At 42.0% G+C, this 22,864-nt stretch overlaps 4 protein-coding genes across 13 annotated transcripts in view; 3 read left to right on the forward strand and 1 right to left on the reverse strand.

The window, feature by feature from the left end:
- Positions 1-4,370, reverse strand: part of ggt5a (gamma-glutamyltransferase 5a) — a 122,724-nt gene extending 118,354 nt beyond the window's left edge. For all 3 annotated transcript variants that reach the window (XR_009929103.1, XM_062454892.1, XM_062454891.1), the window contains exons 1-11: positions 4,012-4,370; positions 3,537-3,664; positions 3,374-3,454; positions 2,676-2,862; positions 2,345-2,505; positions 2,024-2,170; positions 1,659-1,789; positions 844-1,028; positions 656-747; positions 423-529; positions 132-242 (exon numbers count right to left, since the gene is read on the reverse strand). Coding sequence is in view for 2 of the 3 variants with exons in the window: in XM_062454892.1 (XP_062310876.1) it covers positions 132-242; positions 423-529; positions 656-747; positions 844-1,028; positions 1,659-1,789; positions 2,024-2,170; positions 2,345-2,505; positions 2,676-2,862; positions 3,374-3,454; positions 3,537-3,664; positions 4,012-4,178 (1,497 nt within the window). In the remaining variant the exon portion in view is untranslated. The remainder of the gene's footprint in view (positions 1-131; positions 243-422; positions 530-655; positions 748-843; positions 1,029-1,658; positions 1,790-2,023; positions 2,171-2,344; positions 2,506-2,675; positions 2,863-3,373; positions 3,455-3,536; positions 3,665-4,011) is intronic.
- A 281-nt stretch (positions 4,371-4,651) lies between these two features.
- asphd2 (aspartate beta-hydroxylase domain containing 2) lies at positions 4,652-8,872 on the forward strand. Of its 3 annotated transcripts, none has more exons than XM_062454899.1 (4): positions 4,652-5,072; positions 6,268-7,446; positions 7,672-7,790; positions 7,949-8,872. In XM_062454899.1, exons 2-4 carry the CDS (start codon positions 6,579-6,581, stop codon positions 8,078-8,080), a joined length of 1,119 nt encoding a protein of 372 aa, XP_062310883.1. In that variant the 5' UTR covers positions 4,652-5,072; positions 6,268-6,578; the 3' UTR covers positions 8,081-8,872. The 3 variants fall into 3 exon arrangements, with proteins under 3 accessions (XP_062310883.1, XP_062310884.1, XP_062310885.1); XM_062454900.1 differs by having other exon boundaries at positions 4,652-5,037; XM_062454901.1 differs by having other exon boundaries at positions 4,654-5,072; positions 7,672-7,785.
- Positions 8,873-9,235: 363 nt separating this feature from the next.
- cabp1a (calcium binding protein 1a) lies at positions 9,236-16,194 on the forward strand. 4 transcript variants are annotated; one of them, XM_062454895.1, is made up of 8 exons: positions 9,236-10,008; positions 13,459-13,506; positions 13,648-13,678; positions 13,781-13,924; positions 14,041-14,150; positions 14,229-14,303; positions 14,499-14,571; positions 14,820-16,194. In XM_062454895.1, the coding sequence occupies exons 1-8, from the start codon at positions 9,349-9,351 to the stop codon at positions 14,843-14,845; spliced, it is 1,167 nt and encodes a 388-aa protein (XP_062310879.1). In that variant the 5' UTR covers positions 9,236-9,348; the 3' UTR covers positions 14,846-16,194. The 4 variants fall into 4 exon arrangements, with proteins under 4 accessions (XP_062310879.1, XP_062310880.1, XP_062310881.1 ...); XM_062454897.1 differs by lacking the exon at positions 9,236-10,008 and adding an exon at positions 11,277-11,418; XM_062454896.1 differs by lacking the exon at positions 13,459-13,506.
- A 3,743-nt stretch (positions 16,195-19,937) lies between these two features.
- Positions 19,938-22,308, forward strand: mlec (malectin). 3 transcript variants are annotated; one of them, XM_062454348.1, is made up of 6 exons: positions 19,938-20,117; positions 20,583-20,796; positions 21,106-21,284; positions 21,394-21,570; positions 21,776-21,833; positions 22,001-22,308. In XM_062454348.1, exons 2-6 carry the CDS (start codon positions 20,589-20,591, stop codon positions 22,243-22,245), a joined length of 867 nt encoding a protein of 288 aa, XP_062310332.1. In that variant the 5' UTR covers positions 19,938-20,117; positions 20,583-20,588; the 3' UTR covers positions 22,246-22,308. The 3 variants fall into 3 exon arrangements, with proteins under 3 accessions (XP_062310332.1, XP_062310333.1, XP_062310331.1); XM_062454349.1 differs by having other exon boundaries at positions 20,586-20,796; XM_062454347.1 differs by having other exon boundaries at positions 19,943-20,117; positions 20,548-20,796.
- Positions 22,309-22,864: the final 556 nt, after the last annotated feature.

Raw genomic sequence — 22,864 nt, forward strand, 5'->3', positions numbered from 1 at the left:
CTAGGGAACAGAGGACAATGTTAGTGATTGGACAGGGGGTGGACCTGTGCCATGCACACCTTGCATAGTGCTGGACACGTTACATGTCAGAACGTTCTGGAAGTTCATAACAACTATGTGTAATGTTGTACCTTGTCAAAGTCTGGTTCAAATTTCAGCGCGTTCGTTGAATCCACAAAGACAATAGGGGTTGAAATAGCCTCATGTAGGCTTTTTCCAAACCACAGATGGTACATAAGTGTCTGGGAAAGAGACAGAGAACGAACAGCATGAGGAGGAAGAACAAAGTCCTTCTGTCCTCGGTGCGACAAGTTAGGGACACTGAGAGTGTGTCATGGAACATACAGTGGGGTGGAATTTCACGTGATCTATGTACAGTAAATGTGTGTTGATCACATGATGTGGACACACTGAACACATACCGAAGCCATTCCAGTGGTGATCATGCTTCCACCTGATCCACCAATCACCAGAGTCTTAGACTTGGAATGTAGCACAACAGGAGACATGGAAGAAGGGGGCTGCTCTCCTGCGAGAAAACAAAAGGGCGTACTGTATTACAGAGCCCCCTTCACAAAGAACCAAAGGTTAGGAATACCATAAAGAATTTAGAGGAAAGGGTGGCTTGAGTTTCATTTGCGTTCATTTGCATTACCAGCAACAATGTGATCGGCCTTCCCACAGAAATCCGACAACTCGTTGTTGAGGATGACGCCAGTGCTTGAAGAGACAACCTTTGATCCAAATCTGTGATGAGAAAATGTATTTTTACATTTATCTACAGATCATCTGGATGCAGAGATTATACCAATAATATTCACCCAGAGACCATACATAACGTACATGTGATTGATGGTGCTGGTGACAGATACTGCACTCCCATCCTCAGCCAGAACAGACACATGTGTGGTCCCCATGCTGTCCACGTATGGAGTGACATCATAGTACGGGTCATCATAACTCCTGTCACTGCTGATCTTACTCCTGATGTGATCAGCAAAGTTCTGCTTTGTGAAGTTGAATGCTTTCTAAAGAAAGATGGGGACATTGTTAGGACTGTCTCCCTAAAATGATGATTCGATCCATAGTGAAATGACTGAAAGCCACACAGATTCAGTAGAAAAATGTTATTCAAAAAAAGTGAAAAAACACAATGAGAAGACATTATATGTGACTGATTGCAGTACCTTAATTGAGCTTTGTTTTGCATTGTTGGTGAGAGCTGACCCTTATAGAGAAAGATCAATAAAACTGTGGCTCTGTTTTCAGGCTGGCCCAGGCCACTGGTAATGCCTTTCCCCACATTGCCCAAAAAGAACAAAACAATACTTTCTTTTGGTGTGGAATGAGAGGGAATTAAACAATTCTAGGGAGATCAACATTCTTCCTCTGGGTCATTGTGTTGGACCTGGGACCCAGAGAAGCTAACGTCAATGTTCTCTATTTGTTTTTTGGATGGCCGTAAGAGGAGTTGGATTTGGACAAACATCCCCACCACACCTGCCAGCATTAACATCTCCTCTGAGGGTTTACATGACGCAGAGACTGCTCTGTCCAAAAAACTGATAAAACCATCAATGTTTTTGTTACAGCCTTGGCATTGACCTTGATGGAGACAGACTTCCTTGCCATCTCCAGCAATTTATACAAAAACGTACCCCCTCTGGGTTGAACTGAGGATCGCGTATGTATTTCCTGAGTCCATTGGCAAACTTGCATGCTTCGATGTAGCGGTGGTAGGTGAGGATCTTCTGCTCACCCATCACTGCGGTGGCGTCCAGATTGTATCCTGCAGACAATGACATTAGGAAAAGATCAACACGGATTGAACTGTCAGGATGCTGTGCGTCTTCAGTATCTAATTAGCAACGACATTGCATCGTCTGTCAGTAGGATACACTCATGGTGATGCTTTGTCCTAAATGGTCAAAACAATATTAGGCGATCAAACTGGATGTCTTCGTTCTGTCCGGATCCAAATTCATGTAGGAAGGTTCTAGATCTTTGGTGTTGCAACTCTAACCTTTCATAATGTTGAGAATGAGGCTGAGGATAGCGCCTCCTGCTGGGGGTGGCGGGAGGTGCATCGTATACTCTCCCAGGGGAACAGTCCATGCATCGGTCACTGTGACCTTAAAGGACTGCAGGTCTTCCATCGTCAGTGACCCGCCTGAGAGGCAGTAAGGGGGAAATTCAATACATTCATGCTCCAGCTCAATCAGATTCCAATAGATTTTTTTTATTTCACAACATCGATTTGTCCACTGGAGATCCGATAACTATGCGGGGCAGCCTTATCAGAATGGAAGAGGGAAGGGATTCAGAATATTAATTTGTACTTTACCTGATTCTCTAATGTCTCTGACTAAATCTTCAGCGATTTTTCCTGTATAAAAAGCATCTGCCCCTTGGTTGGCAATGACCTCCAAAGTATCAGCTAGTTTTTCAAACTTCAGAGTATCGCCAACCTTTAGCATGTTCCCATCCTTGTCTGAAAACAGCTGGCTGGGAAACAAAGACAAAGCAAAGACAAATCAGACAAAGCAATACCAATGGGAACATTATCACAGTGAGTACGAACTAGAAATGACACATGCCACCGTGTCACCCAACCCCATCCCAGTCTTTCCTTACGAAGGCTGAAATGTTGGGAGTACAAATACTGTGTGTCTCACCGTAATGCTGGTGTGTCGTTCCTGTCAGCTAAAGGGACAAAACGTCCCAGGATTGGGGGTAAAGGAAATCCCTCTCTAGCTAGTTGGATAGTGGGTTGAAAGAGACTGGCCCAGGGCAGTTTCCCATATAGTCGGTGGGCTTGTTCATACCCACGAATTTCACCAGGCACACCAATCCAAAGGCTGCCTGGAAAGAAAATAAGCAGAGGGCCAGAAAGTTTAAGAGCTGGAAATAATGAAAGCGTTCTCCACATCCATACTGATCAGGATTTTGCATATTGAGTCAAGCTCATGAAGACTTTACATATCACAGAAGAGAAATAGTTTGCTTAACAAATACTGTTCTTTGTGTGTGGGCCTTGGCTCTGAACTCAGCATGTTCCGTTATGTCATTGCTTTAGCCATACCAGGGCTCTTGTTTTGTCAGTATATGATCAGACTGTTCTGAGGAGGGGGAGGGCTAGAGAAGAAGACCATCTGCCTCTGGCAATGACTGGAGAAGTAGGGTAAATGGGCAGTGGCCATCAAAACAAACTGGAGCCTATAAAATGGAAGCTGGCCCAAAGAGGCTTTGGGGGCGGGTGGGCAGGTCTGAGCAGGCGCTTCAGACTGTAAGTAAAAATATTGTGAAGACTGCAAGTTGAAACACCTTTTGTTTCACCCTAAGATAAAATAACTCGGAATTTTGGTGTGCCTACCTGTTTGAGGACATTCGCTCAGTAAGTCCGTTGTTAACTTCTTAGGGACACGCTCTCGAGCATTAATGATCTTGACAACACCTATATAACCCAAATACATGTTTAAATCAGCAGTGTTTATAGCATGGATCTCTCACTTGAGCTGATGAATTACGTCCCATACCGTTGCTATCCATCACTGTGAATATAGATCCCCCGCCGATGCCCATGCTCTGTGGGTGGATGGCAGAAGTGCATAATAACGTCGCAATCGCTCCATCTACTGCTGATCCTCCTTTCTGCAGGATGTTTCTGGAAACAATTTAGAAAGGTTCTGTCAATAGGAAAAGTTAATGTTTCCCGACTTTTTATCAGGTTACTTAATGCACAAACATAGTCTACTTCTTCATTACCCCAGATCATGAATGGGTCGTTCAGTATACGTGCACCTAAAGGTAATAGGCTATACCTCACATAAGAGCATTACAGACCCTTTCAATTAATTGTTTAATAACTGAATCTAACAAACTATAACTGAAACCACACACCTCAAGCTAAACCTGTGCGCTCTTTGCGCTCGTGTCTGAATGGAATTAAGTAGCCTATAAACAGTTTGACCTATATCAAAATAACCAACGCAACAAATTCAGAACACTTACCGTCCAACTTTTGAGCATGTTTCTGAGTCTGCAGCTACGGCTGCGTGTTTATACACCTCCTCTGGACACCCGCGGTTCACAGACACAGCTATACAAACTATTATAATAATAACGCATAATACAGTTAATGACAAACATGTGTATAACCTAGCCTTTGATCTAGCCATAGTCGTCAATTCCCACTGCGGCACTCACTAAAACTAAAAAGTCTAGTCTCAGACCTCCCCTGAACAGATGGGTAGAAATCTCCACCCCCTTAAGACAATTTAAGGACCAGACTCTACGAGCGCGCGAGAGGGATAGAAATCCTATAAATTGGTGAGTCATGTCATGTCAGCAATTATCTGGCCTATTTAACTACAGTAAATAATAATATGTGGTGGGTGGAGCTGTTGAGGGATTAGAGCAATGGAGTTACACCTGGTCGAGAACACTTCTGGCTATTAGCCTAATCTGAAAAACCAGTTTGTTTGTTTGTTTAAACAAGACAAACAATCCCACAACATAGGCAACCTCTGAACAGGGTGATATGTAGTGTGTGCACGAACAGATCATGACCAGAAAGAAAAAAAGGTAATTTGCCATAATTTCAATGCTTGTGGCTGCATTATAACACCGGACTCGCGGCACATTGATTCTGATTGGACGCTGCTCAGATTAGCAATGAATCTGGGAAATGTCGTTTTACGGTGAAGTCAACAAGCGCTGCTTCTGTTGGAGCAGTCTTTCAAGTGAGATTCCGAGTTTGATAGCTGCATGACCTGGGACTTGGTTAACATTTATCGTTTCGTAAATTCGACGATTGTAGTTCAGCGACTTGAAACAACCTCATGAAAGATACGAATAGGCCCACTTTATGATGCGCTGGTGATATCCGTCAATCCTTTCTCTTCGACTGTCTTCCTGTTGCACCGCGGTGAACGCAGATTTCCTAGTTTATCGGAATGGGGCAACATGAACGACGTCGGTCATAGACAACTATACCTGGTTATTGCTGCAGAAAGGCGAACCTTGGACATTTGACAAGTATGTAGCCTATGATCCACAAAGATGAAACATAGGTGAGATTGAACAATGTCTGTGTTATTATTAGGCCTGATTATTATTATAGCTGGAATTAATATCCTTATAATAATGAATGTTATTGGAATAATTATTTTTGGTGCTTTATATTACGACAGCTATAGCATCTGTCGGGGTTTATGAAGACAGCTTGATGGCCGACTAGTAGCCCATAAAACCGACTACGGTTTGTGTGTAGGCAGGCGCATGGGTTTTCTGGGCAGGGATATGGAGGAGGCTATGGGAAATAGAGTTGGCGGGTGTCAAGGAACGAGGAAAGAAGGAGAGAGAAAGAGAGAGAGAGAGAGAGATGGACATTGTGGATGGGCCCATATGCTTTATGATTAACAGCGCAGTTCTTGAAGAAATGATTGAACCTGGCAGAGCGGAAGAATGTGTGGGAGCGTCTTGTTGGACTGGGGGTTCCCAACGATTCTGTCCAAGCAGTAGCCAAACCGTTGTTGGTGCGGTGGCATATGCAGGAGCTGAATAAGGAAGTTTCTCTCTTTCTCCTTGGCAGTTGTTTATGTTATTACAGTCTGACTTGTGCGTGCCGTGATTGCGGTTGGAGCATCTTGCAGTGACAGATAATTATTTGGTTGGTGATGCTTTTGTCGCATGTTTTTTTTTACATCATGTAGCCTATTTATCCCAATTTACTTGATGTCAGCAACGCTGTCAAAAAATGACTTCAACATACAACGTGTAGCCTACAAAGCTCTTAGGCTTTAGGCTACTTGTTCATGTGGGTGGATACCATCACTGTCTATTCACATTTGCGTAATCGTGTGAGTGTAAGAGAGAGAGCTAAAGAGATGGAGATATTGAGAGAGGGTTATATAGTGAGAGCGATTCTGGTGTTTAAATGCAGCAATGTGCTCATGACTCATGGCTTTGTACAGTGCAGTGCGGAGGTGTAGCCTGTGTGTGTTTAGAGGGCTGAATTTCAAAATGTCATCTTCACTGTGTGTGTACGGTGTGTGTGTGTAGCCAATGCAGTCAGTGCGTGTCCAGGGTGGTGTGTGGGTTTCAGCAGGTGTTTCTCAGGGGTGTGTGGGTGGGGTGAGGAGGAAGGTTGGGGGGGGGGGTGGACCGATGCAGATTGCAGTTGTAATGTTAGCTACATTAATAATGAAAAGCTTGTCTTTAATATCATTTTGTTGCTCTCTTTTTCTTTCCCCTGATGCCGAACAGAGCTTCCCTCAGGTGGGCTGTCTGTCTGCATTCGCCCCAATGACGGACGAAGGGAGCCGCACAAATACCGCACACCCCGCAGAGGGATCGCCCCCTCGAGTGCTAAAATGTTAAGATCGGAAACAGGGTGTGTGTGTCCTGTCTGAGAGTGTCAGACTCACACCTCAGGGGGCCTGATAGGAGCTCCATGAAACCAAGGGAGAATTTTGTCATTCGAAATCAGTGTTAAGAAAGTTTTTTTTCCCCCGCTGACCTTTTCGACTGCAGTTAAAAAGAAAACACAAAAAACAACTCCAACTCAACAGGGTTCTATGATGGAGTGGTCATTGGAGAGGGTTAGGGAGATGGTGGCTGGTGGAATGCAGTCCATGAGGGAGTGTGAGTCCAGTGCCTTTGGCACAGCTATGTGTCTGCTGTTGCTCTTCGTATGGTATTGTTATAGGGTGGGCCGTGAGCACAGCTCCAGCCCTCTGCGTGGGGGCTACAGCACAGAGCCCAGTCGGGTGGGAGGGGCCGCGGGGGGCTTACTGAGCCCAGAGGGCGGTGGCAGGGGAAAGGGGAGGCAGGTGTCCGGCGTGGAGGAGCAGAATGGCTTCGCCTACTGCCAGTCCACAGAGTGTTTCCGTTGCTCGTACACTGGGGAGGGTCTGAACCAGAGGCTGTACCACAGCTTGCAGGATTACGCCAAGCGCTACACCTGGTCCGGGATGGGGAGGGTGCACAAAGGGGTGCGGGACCAGGGCCGCTACCTCACCAGCCGGCCCACCATCCAGAGACCAGAAGTGTTTTTCCTCCCAGACCTGCCCTCTGCACCTTTCTTCTCCCGGGACGCACAGAAACACGATGTAGAGCTGCTGGAGCGCAGCTTCCCCGCCCTGCTGGCTGAGTTTGAGAACATCTACCAGCACCCCCCTGCCAGGGCGGGCTCTGCCCTCCCTCCGGGCTGGAAAACCAACACCACCCCTCATGGACAGTGGTGGACCTTCTACCTGGTGAACCAGGGCACTCCACTGGCCCTCAACGCCCGGAGGTGCCCCCGCGCCTGGCGAGTGCTCGGTCAGCTGCGCACCTTCATCGCTAACAACGTGTTTGGGAACGCCTGCTTCTCTGTGCTCACCCCCGGGGCTCTGATCGCGGAGCATTACGGCCCGACCAATGTCAGAGTGCGCTGCCACCTAGGTGAGAGTAGGAGCTGCCCAGAGGGCTGCATCCGTTTACAAAAATAGTACTGGCATAGATAGAGGCACCTGAGCATTGCTCTATAGTGTTTATGCTTGCACCTTAAGTCTTTTTTCAAACATACACTATGGATGTGTTACATGAGCGGTGTAATGTTATGTAATTATGTCCCCAGCTGTTGGCATATTTTATGGCCTATCACCCTTTGCTGTGTTTCCTCCACAGGTCTCAAAGTGCCCCCTGCTTGTGAGCTGGTGGTTGGGGGCGAACCACAGTGCTGGTCTGAGGGCAGCTGTCTGCTGTTTGACGACTCGTTCCTGCACAGGGCCTTCCATGAGGGTGAGGTCTGTGGGAGAGCTGGTGGCGGGAAAAAAGTTTGCTTTGTGCTGTCATTGTAGAAGCTGTTAAAATGGGGTTTCGCTGAGAGGAGTGAGTGGGGAGAACGGGAAGGGTTTAGTTAGTGCTTGTTCTGTTTGTCAACTTTGGGCGTCTCTGTTTTCAGGGAGTCCTGAGGATGGTCCCAGAGTTGTCTTTATGGTGGACCTGTGGCATCCTAATGTGGCTGCTGCTGAGAGACAGGCTTTGGACTACATTTTCACTCCAGGACGCTGAGAAGAGAGGAGAAGAGGAGTGAGTGAGTGAGTGAGTGAATGAGTGAGTGAGTGAAAAAAACATCTGAGACAGAGAGTAATTGTGTGAAAACAGCAGAGAGCAAGTTGTGTGAATTGAACAGTGGGAATGGGAAACAGCTTTAGTTTCTCTACCTGTACCCAAGCTCACTGTGTATATATGCTCAGTTGTCTTCTAACCTTACTTCTCCCTGTATCCTCTCTTAGCAGCTAACGACTTTGACTAACTAATGTCAAATGTTGCATAAATGTTTACAAACACAATCCTTAATGCGTGATTATCCCTGCCCATGTGTGATAAGTGTACTGTGTCCTCCTTTTAAAATCAATACAGCTTTCACAAAACATGGTTGGATAAGCACATTTTAGGTCAAATGATTTGCTCAAGGCATCCTGTGCAGTTGCTGCACTGGAGAAATGTTTGTTACTCGTTAAATTTACTAATTGAGAAATAGTTGTAATATGGTTGGATTTGATATCAACTTTGTATTTCTGTAAATAGGGTTGATGTACTAAGAACCACAAGGGTTTAAAATGGCATTTCATTTATCTTTAACTGCTTTTACAGTATAGTACTTTTTTCTTTATTCACCAGAAAGTGGGAATTAGTTAATATTTCAAATCAGTTGATGTTCTAATTGTTAATTCACGTGGTGTTACTATTGTTTAGTGACATTTAACATAATTGATCGTTAAAATCATACCAACAGTATTGTGTAATTATTCCTTCATAGATTATCATTGTGCTGATTTTAAACAATATATTTAATAAATGGCCGATTTTCGTTTTAAATTCAGTGACTTGTTTGTCCATGTTTGTCAGTCTGTAGACCTCTGCAGGTTCTTATATTTTAGAAACGAGATTTTAAGAGGACTTATTCTTACAGACTAAACTGAGATTATAGAAAATGTGTCTGTTTCAACAGTAGACCGTGTTGGTGGTTGCACAATATGAGCTTTTTATGTCATGCGCCAAGACGTGGTCTTGAGTTAATGTTTTCCCTGTTAATGGGGAGTAGTGCCAAATTTAAAGCACGGTCACATTAGCACAAAAAAAAGGTGACGCGACAAGAACATTGTCCACTCCCAGAATTTGGTTACTAGCGTCTGCGCGCGCCCTAGTGGTGCGGCCATAGTGCAATCAGGAGGTAAAATGCAACTTTCACTGACGGATCAGAAGGCAGCTATTATGTTACTGACTCAGCATTTCGCCTATTCGGGGAAATTACTCGGTAAAAACGTTGATTAACAACGCCTAAACAAGACTGCAGTTATGAGCTACTTTCCAAAATCTGAATCTGCAACCTCTCTGCTGAAATCTACCGCGGTTAGCAGGAGACCGACACACCTCCTTGACTGCACAACAGAACCCCGGCATCACCATCACCATCGTCCGGCAGCTACTCACGTGGCTAGTACTGCAGAGGATTCTTTCTGGTCAGCCGAATGCGACGTTAGCGCAAGAAGACCCCTGTGTCATCCATCCCTTCTCGGTAACCGGAACAGTGCAACATCCCGGGGTAAAAGCCGGTCTCACGCACCTGATGTCTCTGTGTCACACTCCAAGGATGACTCTCCTGAGCAACCAACTGTGAGCCAAAGATCAAGGGAACGCTGTAAATCTTCCCAAAACTCACACCGTCATCACAGAAGAAAATCGACTCGGGACGGGCCCGCACCTGCACACCATTCCACTCATCTACCTCCCAGAACACCGTCATTCTCTGACTGCAACGACGACACAGCGCCCTTCTTTGAACCGAGGGACCACAAGGCCATTTTGACTGGCGGAGATGCCAACATCCCATCCTCAGCATCGTCATCCCCGGTCCCATTGTCCAGTAAATCTTCGCGCCGTTCCCGGAGGTCCAGTGCAGCATCCTCAGCATCCGATTTTAATCTGCGCCCAATTCTCAACTCGGTCTATGGCCAGGTAAGAGCCTTGCCAGATGAAGAGCCACAAAAGTTCATGATTTTGCTCTCAAGTGTCCATACATTTTAGTTCAGCATTCGTCTGAATTTAACTGAAGTTGACATACTTTTTTTTAGAATTAGACTACACATGACTTCATAAAGAATCTGTAGACTACATAATTAGTATTGAAGCTGAATGACATAATTGTAGACCATCAGCCCTTAATAGCACCTGTGTAAGTGTACACGCATAGGCTATGGTCTATTGATGACAGGTGCATGATTTAACTGTCATGTTTTCCATTGTGTTCTGCAATCATCTTCATTAAATATCTCCCTGAGCCTTTGGGAAATCAATGGCATTAATTATAGATTTTAATCCAGTGTTAAGCTCTGGCAATTAACCGTGTGACTTTAGCACCACCTAACCAAAAGGTAGGATGACAGACCACAGTAAACCAAACGGTTTCTCTCAAACAATCAACATGTTGTATTCCTGCTGTACGTTCTTGTGACATTTTTTATGATTCATCAATAGAAACACACAAAATTAATTTAGTCTCCATCGATAATTAAAAGCTGAAAAGAGGTTGGCATATCATTTATTAAAAGAAAAAACTCTGAAGTGGTCACAAAAGATATTTGCATGTTTTGATATTTATTAATGAATTGATGAAAAGGTTGAGGCTATGATGGTGATGGTTCATTACCCTTTGAAGGTTACTTGGAAGGGTTTCATCATGATAAAAGGTTGAAGAATGTGTTTAATTTCTATATTATGTTCTTTTCTGTGAATCAGGGTGGTAGTCACACCACATGCTCAGTATGAATTTGATCGTTCTTACAACTGTGATGGAGAGGATGAAAGAGGGAAAACACCAGTGACACATTTACACACATTACCAGATCACCTTAACAGACATGGCCTAACAGATCCTTGTATGTGACGGTTAGCATATGTGTGACAGGACAAACAAAATAGCTTTTTCAGCCCACTTATTGGCATAAAAAGATGGTTTGAATAGGTTTTTAATGCACTGCCTATCTTGCCCGCTCTCTCTCACCTCCTGTTTGTCTATATCTTCCCCTCTGTGACCTCGTCTCAATCAACAGTACAGACCCATCCTTCCCTTACTTTCTTGCACAGCCCCCTCCCCCCCACCCCCCTTTCTCAAACACAACCTTTCTCTTTTTCCACCCATCTCTGTGGTTATTGTCATTTTCACTCTAACTTCAGGTATTGAACAGCTCACTTGTCTTTCCTCTGTACACATGGGTCAGTCTGAATTCTGTGTTAGCCATCCTCTGCCCCAAATCATAGTCTCTCTTTGGAAAGTGCCTTTGTGGTCTTTTTAAATTCCTATATGAACACAATTTCTTAGCCATGGGGAACTGCATAAAATTACCTCTTAAAAATATCTCCAAGAAGGTAAGTTTATTTTTGGTCTGGTCTTTGAGGCACATGTGCTTCTTTTTCTCTAAATCCTTCCATTTTATGTCTTTGTCTGTTGTCATGTTTGACAGAGAAGTCGTAAATTCCAAAGTTTGGTTTTGGGTGATCTTAGCGGTTATTGCTAAGTCTTCAGATATTTTACAGTTGATATCAACATGTTGGTCAAGTTCTCAGCCTACCAACAATTATATTTAATGCTTGATAAATAGTACAGCCTTAAATATTTGAACAGTATTGACATATACCACAGTCTGCAGCTACGTTATATAAATATAGAATCTATATAACATCTAAGTATAATCTAAATGTATAAGTGTGTATTTTAAACTAATGTATTTGGCAGTGTACAACCATACAGTAGTTTGACGTAACATTTGCTTTAATTGAGAACGAGCACATTTCTATGCTTTTCTATGTTCTCTTCTGTCCCACCGGGTTCTCTCATCCACTTGCTATTCTCTCTCTCCTCCTGTGTGTGTTTACTCCAAGTCTGACAGTGTATAGATCTGAAGTGACAGTCTACACAATGAATCCAGTAAACTGTTATGATGAATGAGTGGAAAGTTGGCCACACACTTTTTTATTGATGTGAAAACAGTTGTGTGCTGTATGTCTCTGTCTCTCTCTTTCATTCTCTCTCCCACCCTCTCTCTCCTTCTCAAACTCTTTCACACATTCTCTCTTACTCAGTCTATGTTTATCTCACTAAATGATTAAACATAGATTGATTAATTAATTAATTAATTCATAAGCCATGCACTGTAATACATGGGTTCATCTACTAAATCTAGTGTAAGTAAACACTTCATTGCATCTTTCATGACTTTGTCAGGCAACTGCACTGCATATGATAACTTATCTTGATAAAATATTACTTAAGTGAATGAGGAGGCTTGAGGCAGTGTTAACCCGAATCCTAAAGCTGTTGTTTATTCCATTAAGATGAGTGAAAATGAAAAGTAATAAAAGCAACTGACAGTAATGACTGCTAATAAACAATGTAATAGATTTGCTAAATGGCATTAGCGACAGGTCAAAATATTGCACATCCGGCACACAACAACCATTATTGCATTGTAGTCACCAATACACACATTCCTTCTCAATTTCATCTCTCTTGTCCATTCTGTCCCAAAGCTTCTGTGTGCTATGGGTCTCTAACACTGTCTCTGCCCCCCCTCCCCCCACCTGTACCTTCTTGGGTGTCCTGGATAAGATGCCCCAGGGTGATAAGAAGAGGCTCAGAGGGGTGCAGTGCTGTGAGGAGAGGGGCCAGGGAGGGAGTCAAGGGGCCAATCAGGAGCCCCTCTTGGCCCTTACACAAAACTGCGCTCTCATGCACAACTTATTGGGGCAAGCCTGCATATTTGTGCGCAAGTGCCTGACTGATAGCAGGCAGGCTGTACATAAGTCTGGGCTGAAACACATATACTTTAAAGCAGTCAATAATTGAAATACTCTTAACACACGACAGTGACAAATTATACTGAAACCGAGCATAATCATAAGTGAAATAGTGCATCACGCTTTTACATCCTTTGTTTTTTGGATGTTGTATCTTGACTGTTGAGACAGTCAGAGAGGATTCTCTCATGGATCCATAGATTTATGAATCATATGTTAGCATGGTTTGTTCGGTAAGTTGATCTGGCAGAGTTGCTACTTTGGGTGAATTAACTGTGTCAGCGTTTCTGGTCAGACACAGTTCATAGGACCTGACATCACAGATGATTCTGTTTACACTGATCATTGCTCCTGCTGTTAACCCCTCAGTGTTCTGGAATATGTCTGTCTCCCATCTGTGCTCCATATCCTTTAAAGGTTGTTCTCATTGTAAGCTAGAGCTGTAAAAAGAACACTGTTACATTCTTTTGTGCACTCCAATGTGGCCTGTTTCCCGGTATACTCTGTCATTATGCAAGGTTTGTATCCGTGTATCTATTAATATGTTTGAAAACATTCCAGTAGCATCACACAGTACTATAAAGTGTTCTTCCCTTGTCTGAATTATACCAGTATCGACAGAAGATTGTCATGGAGGAAGTTTCTGGTTCACATTCAGAGGTCACTACAGCCATTGCCTTTGTGTTTACTAGAGGTTTAATCTAATTATGAGATAAGATATCCTTATATGGAGCTTAATTTTACCAACGTGTCTAATTCTGATTTGGTCTACTAATACTGTCCCTTGTGTCTTTTTATCAGGATAGAGAGCTTAGACCTGAGGAGATAGACGGTAAGTTGTTTCAACCAACCTGTTTGTGTTTTTTTTGTCTACAGTAGAAGTGTAACCGGCTCGGATTTTCACGTTCTTTCTGTTTCTGTTAACACTCCATAGAGTTGCGCGAGGCGTTTCAGGAGTTTGATAAGGACAAAGATGGTTTCATTGGATGCAAAGACCTTGGGAATTGTATGAGAACCATGGGATATATGCCCACTGAGATGGAGTTGATAGAACTGAGCCAACAGATCAACATGAACTGTAAGCATGTAGAAAACATTGCTGTTTCGTTTACATAGTAAAACATGTATTGCCATTCATGCACCTTGCAAGTACATGCCCTTTTATTGTATCACATCCTTTTTGTTTTTCTGAAGTGGGGGGACATGTTGATTTCGAGGACTTTGTGGAGTTAATGGGTCCAAAACTTCTTGCTGAAACTGCAGACATGATTGGTGTGAAAGAGCTGAAGGATGCATTTAAAGAGGTAAGGAAATAACAGTGATAAAGAGAGATAGTTCTGTCTCGCTCAAGCCTCTTCTTGACCTCCCTCTGCTCTTCTCAGTTTGACACCAATGGGGATGGAGCGATTAGCACAGCAGAGCTCAGAGAGGCTATGAAGAAGTTGCTTGGCCAACAGGTGTGTTATGATACTGAAGCCCTCTACCAGAAATACAAATAAGACCAGAAGTGAAAATGACATAAAAAATAAATAATAATAATAATAAATATATATATTATAGTCATTATATTACTGAAATTATTAATGATTGTATTCAATACTTTTTCTGATGTACTCAAATATGCCCATACATGTCTTATTCCAATACTGTAGGTTGGTAACAGGGATTTGGAGGATATCCTTAGGGATATTGATTTGAATGGGGATGGGCATGTTGACTTTGAAGGTAAGCCCCAATTTGTTTGGCACTTAAATGTTTTTTTGGAATCATTCTTGATTGTGTAATAAAACCACCTTAAATGGGGTGACATTAAGTTAGTTAAAAGACACTGCAGGTGCAAATGGAATCATCTTAATACGATGAAATTAAGAAAAAAAAATATTATTCATTTTCATTATATTCATTTTCATTTCATATTATTCAATCATTATATTTAAATTCTAAATCAGAAATCTCACTTCCTGTTCTCGCAGAGTTTGTCCGAATGATGTCTCGCTGAGAGGGAGTGGGTGGTATATACAACCTCAAGTTATTCATATTGAATGTGAACCTCCACGCTTCTGTCATCATCTACTGAGCCAAAAAGAGATATGCTTAAAAGTCTGAGCCATCTTTACCTGAGAAATACTGGAATCACAGTCTTTACCTCTCTGGACACACTGACCCACGGACCCACTGTCCCATTGAGACAGAATCTACTGTAGCAGATTGACCCAGCTATGGGATCTGCACTTTAAACCATCTGTAACTGTCCACTGTTTTGTTTTGTTTCGTTTTTTGGGAGGAAATGAGCAATAAGCAAACTACAATTGTGGGTCAAGTCTCAGAAATATCATTTCTTGCATTTCTTTATATTGCTTTCTCTTATGTTCTGCTTTTTTAAGAATATAATTAATAAAGTATTTGTATTATCTCGTTGTCTACTTACACCTCCATCTTAGTTCTTTTCTGTGGTTTGCACTGACCCAGCAAAGGAACAACCCATAGTATGTGTCGCCTGCTGTTTTTATTTTATTTACATATTTAAATAGAAATATTAGAGTATGTGTTACCATGCAGATTATTCAGCTTGCTATGAGTGAGAGAGCGAACAAATTGAATGAAGAATGAACATTTGTGTTTACATGGTTGAGGATGCAGTATTTTTACAGCAATGTTTTCAGCTGTATTTGTATTGCTTCTAGCCAACACATCCTGTAGGAAATCAAATGAAACGCTGCTGCTTCTTGAAGGTTATCTCTATGTGACCCGTGGTGCTAAACCAAAGACCCAGTGAGCAGCATTGCACCTAATTTCTTAAAATGGCTCCTGGCAGTTTATGAAATACTGTGATGTGCCATCCTAATTTGCATATTCCCTCTCATGAAAGTATGAGACAAAAGCATTACACATAAAGGCAATTTACATCTGACGCTATGAGGACAGAAGTTAACTTAAGGAGTACATTACACTCACATTTGTGTGTGTTGATTGACATTGTTGATGGTTGATTTGTACATGTTTCTTTACATCTGTATGGTTATTGGTATAGTTGGAAAAATTGTCTGCATGTTGTTTGTTTTTTTATATTGAAGATATAAAATTGAAGAGATATTTTATGCTTCTTAATCAAATTGGAGAAATATTGTTTTTGTCTGTGTAGTCAGCTGCAAATATGGATTGACCCCCAAAAAATTCTAACAAAAGGTTTCTCAGTGGTTTACAGTATTATCAGATGTACTTAAAAACATCCTAAAAGTTTACCAAAGTTTGACTCCAAGAAAGGCCCCATTTTCAAAATGGCGTCCGTCAGGTCCTTAAAATGACCATTACTCCTTCGTATTCCTCCTAAACCAGGAATACTGGTGCTTGATACATGTTTTGGCCATGTAATATTTTAATGAGCATATTTGCATGATAGATAAGTGATTACAAGTACAATTATATATTAAAGCAATTGGTTACAAGCATATTTATGCGAAAGTAAGTACAATTTTACTTAAGTAATTGCATATTTCTCCTTTCTCATATCATTTTGCCTAGTGTTGGTGGTTTCTGTGGTTCATAACCATTCTTTTGATTCCAATAAAGAATAAATTCATTAGAACTGTGTGGTACTGTAAAATTAGTCAAAACAGGGGTGCCACCTTTCCAATCCACACCATGATCTGGAAGTAAACTCTTTGGCAGTGGTATTTGGTTGAGGACTCAGTTGGAGGCAGATGTTCTGGGGTAACAAATGATTTGGCTGTATAAATGTTCTTGCTAAAAAGGTTGTAGCGCAAAGAGGCAAGTGAATCGGTACTCTTTCCGCCAAACAACACTGCTGCCTTGGTCCCATGGTCCTCTATGACATTCCTTGCTTGATGTGGGAGCAGAAACACATTTGCACAGGACTGGATGATTGATTCACCATTCTCAAGTTTCTGGACTGTTTGCCAACACAAAAAATGCGGGAAGTTGTATCACATCCTGTGAAGGCATGAATAAACAGCAACTGGGAACACAAGTCACTACCCAGGACGTTTTTCAACTCACTGATGTTGTACACTTTAGTTGCTTTGTAGAGGTAGTAGAGGAGAGGAGAAGAATAAGTCTGTATCCTCCCCTATCAAGGTTGTTGGCTGATGTTCTGAGGCCTTGACTGCAGCTTTAACAATGTCCACGTCAGCATCACCTGATGCATTGATAACAGTGCAGCCCTTCTCCAGCTCCTCGGTCATAAGATTGATAAGTCCTTGTTTGTTGCAAGATCTGAAAAGAAAATCATCCTTTCTTCCCACAAACTCAGTCTCTGCATTGAAGTTAACGATGGGGTGAGTGTCTCTGATGCGTATTGTCTTTAATGGAAGGACCTTCGCTATAACTTCAAAAACAACTTTTGCTTTACCATAATGGCGTATGGTAAAGTCTGCATATGACTGTGCAATGGCACCGTAACTGTCACCCTTTTTCCATGACAAGCGATGAACCAGGGAGCCGCCAGCAAGGACATAACGCTCAGTTGGTGGGATGGAATCCAGGACAGTTTTGTTAGATTTCTTGCTTGAGAACTCAGTGACTGCCTGCGCTAGTTGGGGCTTGTTGGCTATACTGAAGATGTCCTTTCCTTCGAACAGGGCTGCAGGAAATGAGTTCATAGCTCATTACATCTTCCAGTGAAAACTTCAGTTTTTGACATGATCAGGAACCGTTGGAACAGCAAAGCAGGTTCAATGATTCAGTCTTGGGCAACTTTGATGGTGGAGCCCCTCCTGTTGCAAGACTGCGGGAAAATGACTGTTCCCAGGGAGGAGGGGTGGGGGGTGGGGTGGGTGGTTTACGTAGTCAAGGATGAATTTTGTTTGAGCAAAATGGTATACACTGTGCTGCCAACAACATTTCAATGAGGCAAGCAATATCAAATGTCAGTATTCTCTTCCACCATCTTCTGAATTGCTGAAAATTGTGAATTTAGTTTTGTTGGGTTTAGTATAATTTCACCTATATACATTTAGGATGCATGTATTACCTTATTCAAATTGAAATGAGTGACCATTTTGGAGAGTTCACGTACAGGCCTCTGTTCAGGCTAATTCAGAATTAACTTTTACATTGAATGTCAAGTCTATGTTTTAGCAAAAAAAGACTATGTGTCCAAAAACACGTACTGAGTAGGAGTTACATGACGTATGCTAAATCGTTTACATCTCGGGTTCACCCCAAACAAAGATAAAACCTTACAGTAATCTCACAAAATCATGTATTCCATAAGTATGTAATCATGTCAGTGCAATTTAGACAAGTCCAATGGATTCATAGACCCAGAAAACATGGGGTTAGACACCAAGATTACTTGGCTAGGTCAAATAACGAAGGAGTTAGGATATTTTAAGGGCTTCCAGCCCATCTTGGACGCCATCTTGAAAATTACACCTTTCTAGTGGTCAAACTTTGGTAAACTTTTAGTATGTTATTAAGGACACCTAATACTACAAAAAACAGCTGAGAAACCTTTTGTTAGATTTTTTTAGGGTTAGGTGTGTTTTTTCATATATGCAGTGGCCTAGTAAGATTGTAGATACAGTAAGTGTTCATCTTTGCTATTTCTGTGCATGCCAAAGATACATTTAATTTGAATAAAAGCCATGTAGATCCATATTTTGAGTTTCTGTATCTCACTGTTGAATGATTAATGTAAAATATGAAATGTGACTTACAATAAAAGGACAACTGCTATTAGATATAATTCACTGAGTCCCCCATCACCTCCTTCTTTATTCCCATAAACTCATAAAACATTTTTTTTTACAATGTTTACACTGTGAATGTTTTACATACAATCATAACTACTTCCAGTGTGCCTTTGGTTCAGAGTCTGGCTAGTACAGGTTGGCATGGCAACTGCTTCAGCCTACAAGTACACGAACATCGAGTCCGATATCTTGATATGAGCAAAACCATGTTTAAAAACATGTAGGGCACCACCTTGCGGTGGCTGGATTGAATTTAAATCAAACAAATGTACTTATGCCTATTTGCAATGGTTTTGTTAGTAGCTACCTAGCTTACTTGTCTAGCTAGACTACTACTGCGTACAGTACTGTAGGTCTAATATATAGTAACTAGCGCTACAGTAGCCTAGTCAGCTAGCACGACTGTAACTAGTCTACGTATAACAGATCTCATTAACAGTGGGAGCAACTCAGATGTAGCGAATTGTTCGCATGTCAATTTTGTGAGATGCCTACAACAATTACTGATTGCTGTTTTTTTAAGGTGTCAGTAACCTGTGACTGCAAAGAAAAAATTACTTTAGGCAACGGGTTTAAGACGTTACCATGACAACGTTTGGTTCATTCATTCTTTTGGTAAATCTAGAGCGCACCTCGTGAACGCGCTGCGTTGGACTCTCGTGATTGGACAATATTTTAAGACATACCAAACATCTACTTTGAGGGGTGTCGAGATAGATGTGGATTACAATCCGACTATGTTTAGGTATTTCGCTAAAATCACGATATATTTAATAATTCATATACATTTATATAAGTAGTCTATTGATTGGTTATGCATTATCATTCAATAGTTCTACCCAGATACCGATTGTCAATCTATTTTTTACCTGTCATGAGATGAACTGTCAGTAGCTTAAACCACTTAAGAAAAAGGATATTTTGTAAAATATATATATTTTTAGGTCCATCAGACAGGATTCAAATTACATTGTAAGAATGCGTATTTGTTATTCATCGATATGTTTCGTGATATTTGTATTTGTACATGTACATGAGTGGCTGGTTGGGGATATGCATTAGAATTAAAATAGAGAACTCCCCGCAAGAGGAAACGTGTGTATCTGTCTTCCGCATTTTGCCAGCAGAACAACGTCCCTCTCAGTCAAACTTGACTACACCTGTAACATCAGCCCTATTCGTCTTCAGTTCATCAGTTTATGATTGATTTCGGATTACGTTTACTTTTTATCTAGCGAATACTTATGTTTAGAATAAAATATAATTATGCCAGTATTTTGATGTACTGTGTGATATTGATTATCACTAGCATGTGTAAAAGAATATAACAGAACCACAAATAGAAAATTGCAAGTATGCGCCGATTGGACAGATCTCATTTTGACTGACACAACACAAAACTAGCACGTTCGGTCACACCTTCCTCACCAGCCGCTCCAGCAGCTTTCTATGCACATTGTATGAAGTCAACGTCAGTCAACCGCATTTGCTGTCAACGATTTCTGCACTTTAGATTGTAGAAGATTTTATATACATTTGCAGGACTAGGCAACAGAGGCAAGTTCCACTTTTAAGCAAAAACTAGTATTCTGCAGAATAGAAAGCAAATCCAGGATAGATGAACTAATTCTGTCTGACAGGTATCGTTAGCAAGCCTGCTAGCCACTTCTAGCCAAGTGTGTTCCTAAATTACCAAATGGACAGACCAATGGGGCCAGTTATTTTGTCAATAATTCGTATTTCGTAGCAGTATTTGTCATTTTCATTGTAAATCTGTTAATGCAATGCTTAGTTGGTTCTTTGTGAATCGTGGAATTAGCTAGAGCCTGCAAAAAGCTAGCTAGCTATATATATTTGACTGCCTTATCTAGGGAATAGTGGGAGGGTTTTGGCTATGTTGTCGTGTATATAGAGCTAGCTGGCTTGCAAGCTAGTTATGCCAGTCAGCTCACTGTCTCATTAACTATTGATGCCTTCCTTCACACAGTCATCGGACCAACTGGTGTGTGTTTGCTTGTCCAGCAGTGTATGGCAATGCGGCGGGTCACGGTGCCATTGGTCGCCGGGCTGGTCGCGGCAGTGGTGTCGCTGCTGGCTGAACAGTGTTGGGCCAACGGTGGGGGCCCTAGTCTAGCTGAACGAGTTATTTGGGCAGTAAATGCTGGCGGGGAAGCGCACACGGACATGCATGGTATTCATTACAAGAAAGATCCTTTGGAAGGAAAGGTTGGGAAAGGTAAGGACAATTTTTCATGTCAATTTCTTTCCTGCTGATTCCAGTTGGAAGTGTGTAGCTGAGGCATGATTTTTACTTCCGCATTTAAACCCAACCCATTGAAGAATCAGCATAGGGCTATCTATTGACCAGTCAACCGAAAACCTGACACGTGTGTAAACTCACGGTTTAAATCTTAGCTAAATTAATTCACTGTGCACATATGTTTTAAATATCTTTGTTTTTGTGTGGTATGTAATGCGTTTGGGGTGCATGATGGACTTAAATGCCTTTTAATTTTCTATATTAATCTTTTTTATTTCGCCCTAGCTTCAGATTATGGGTTACGATTGCCCATACTACGCTCTAGTCCAGAGGACCAGGTTCTCTATCAGACAGAGCGCTACAATGAGGATACATTTGGATATGAGGTGCCAATACGAGAGGAAGGGGACTATATACTTGTCATGAAGTATTCAGAGGTGTACTTTGCCCAGTCTCAACAGAAGGTACTGCAACTTTCTCTTCCCCAACTCAGTCTTAGTTCCTGTCATCAGATATCACATATCATTTTCTATGTTCTAAATTGTGTCCTGTCTGACGTTGTGATTTGATTAGGTATTTGATGTTCGTCTCAATGGCCATACGGTGGTGAAAGACCTGGATATTTTTGAGAGGGTGGGTCACAGTACAGCTCATGACGAGATAGTCTCCTTCTCCATACACCGTGGAAAGTTGAGTGTTAAGGGGGGAGTGTCCACCTTCAATGGCAAGCTCAATGTGGAGTTTGTCAAGGTAAGTTACTTTAATTACACAGCATTTGACTTTTAATTCCCATATGAAAAACCACTGTATTTATTTCTTATATGAAGTGTATTCTAAAGACTTGGGGTCTAATTATTTTTAGACAGAGGGTTATGACCACACTCACTTCATTTTGACATGCCTCAATTTGTTATCTCAACTTTCAAGTGATAACCTGCCCTTCAATGTTTTTCAGGGTTATTATGACAACCCCAAGGTCTGTGCTCTCTACGTGATGAAGGGGACATCGGAGGGTGAGCATTAACATTCTCAACAGCAATATCCACTCTTATTTTACACCCATATCCCTACACAATTATCACTACACAATAATCCTTGCATTGGATGATACAAACTCAACCACATCTCCGGTTCATTCTTCACCTGCATTTTTTGTTGTTGTTGTCTTCCTCAAATTCAGATGTACCAAAACTGCAACCTCACCCTGGGCTGGAAAAACGTGAAGAGGAGGAAGACGAGGAGGAAGAACCCGAGGGAGGAGAGGAGGGCGGTAAGAAGACTGCCTCAGCAGCTCCTAAGTACAGGGTCCAGTCAGGACCCCGAACACCAAACCCATATGCTGCTGATAATAGCAGCCTCATGTTCCCTATCCTGGTGGCGTTTGGGGTGTTTATACCCACACTCTTCTGCCTTTGTCGACTGTGAGAACATGAGATGGAGGGGACAACAGGGGAGCCTGATGGACATGAGACTGTGAAGATTGGGGTAGGGGTGGGGGGGGGGCGGGGGGACAAAACAACAGTAGACACAGGAAAAGGCACGCAGACAAGAAAGAACAGAAGAGCCTTGGGAAGAATCTTTGTGACAGAGGACAAATGAGAGACAACTAAAATGGAATGCAGAGCAGACTGACTATGGAACGCCTTCCACACTGACTGAAAGGTTGCGTAGAGAGAATACGATGAAGAGTTCATGTATGTGTGTTTTACATCTAGCACTCTGTTTGAACATGTTATATTTTACCGAACACAAGACATGAGTTTGGACTCCTCAACCCAGGACAGGATTATAACAGCATCACTGTGCTAAGGTTGATGAGTAGTTAATGAGCAACTGGCCACAGTCCCTCCTGTACAAACACATATGTTTTGATTTGTGTGCATTTCAATTTGATTGGGTGTGGTTTAATTGCAAAGAAAGAAAAGCTGCTATTCTGATCTACAGTAGATGCACTCAACATTTGGTTGAATATTTTTCAGTAGGTGATGACACCCCAAAAATGATAGATTTTCCTTTTTTTATGTAAAGGTTGGGAATTAATTTT

Source organism: Osmerus eperlanus, chromosome 28, assembly GCF_963692335.1.
Source record: "Osmerus eperlanus chromosome 28, fOsmEpe2.1, whole genome shotgun sequence".
Classification (NCBI taxonomy): Eukaryota; Metazoa; Chordata; class Actinopteri; order Osmeriformes; family Osmeridae; genus Osmerus; species Osmerus eperlanus.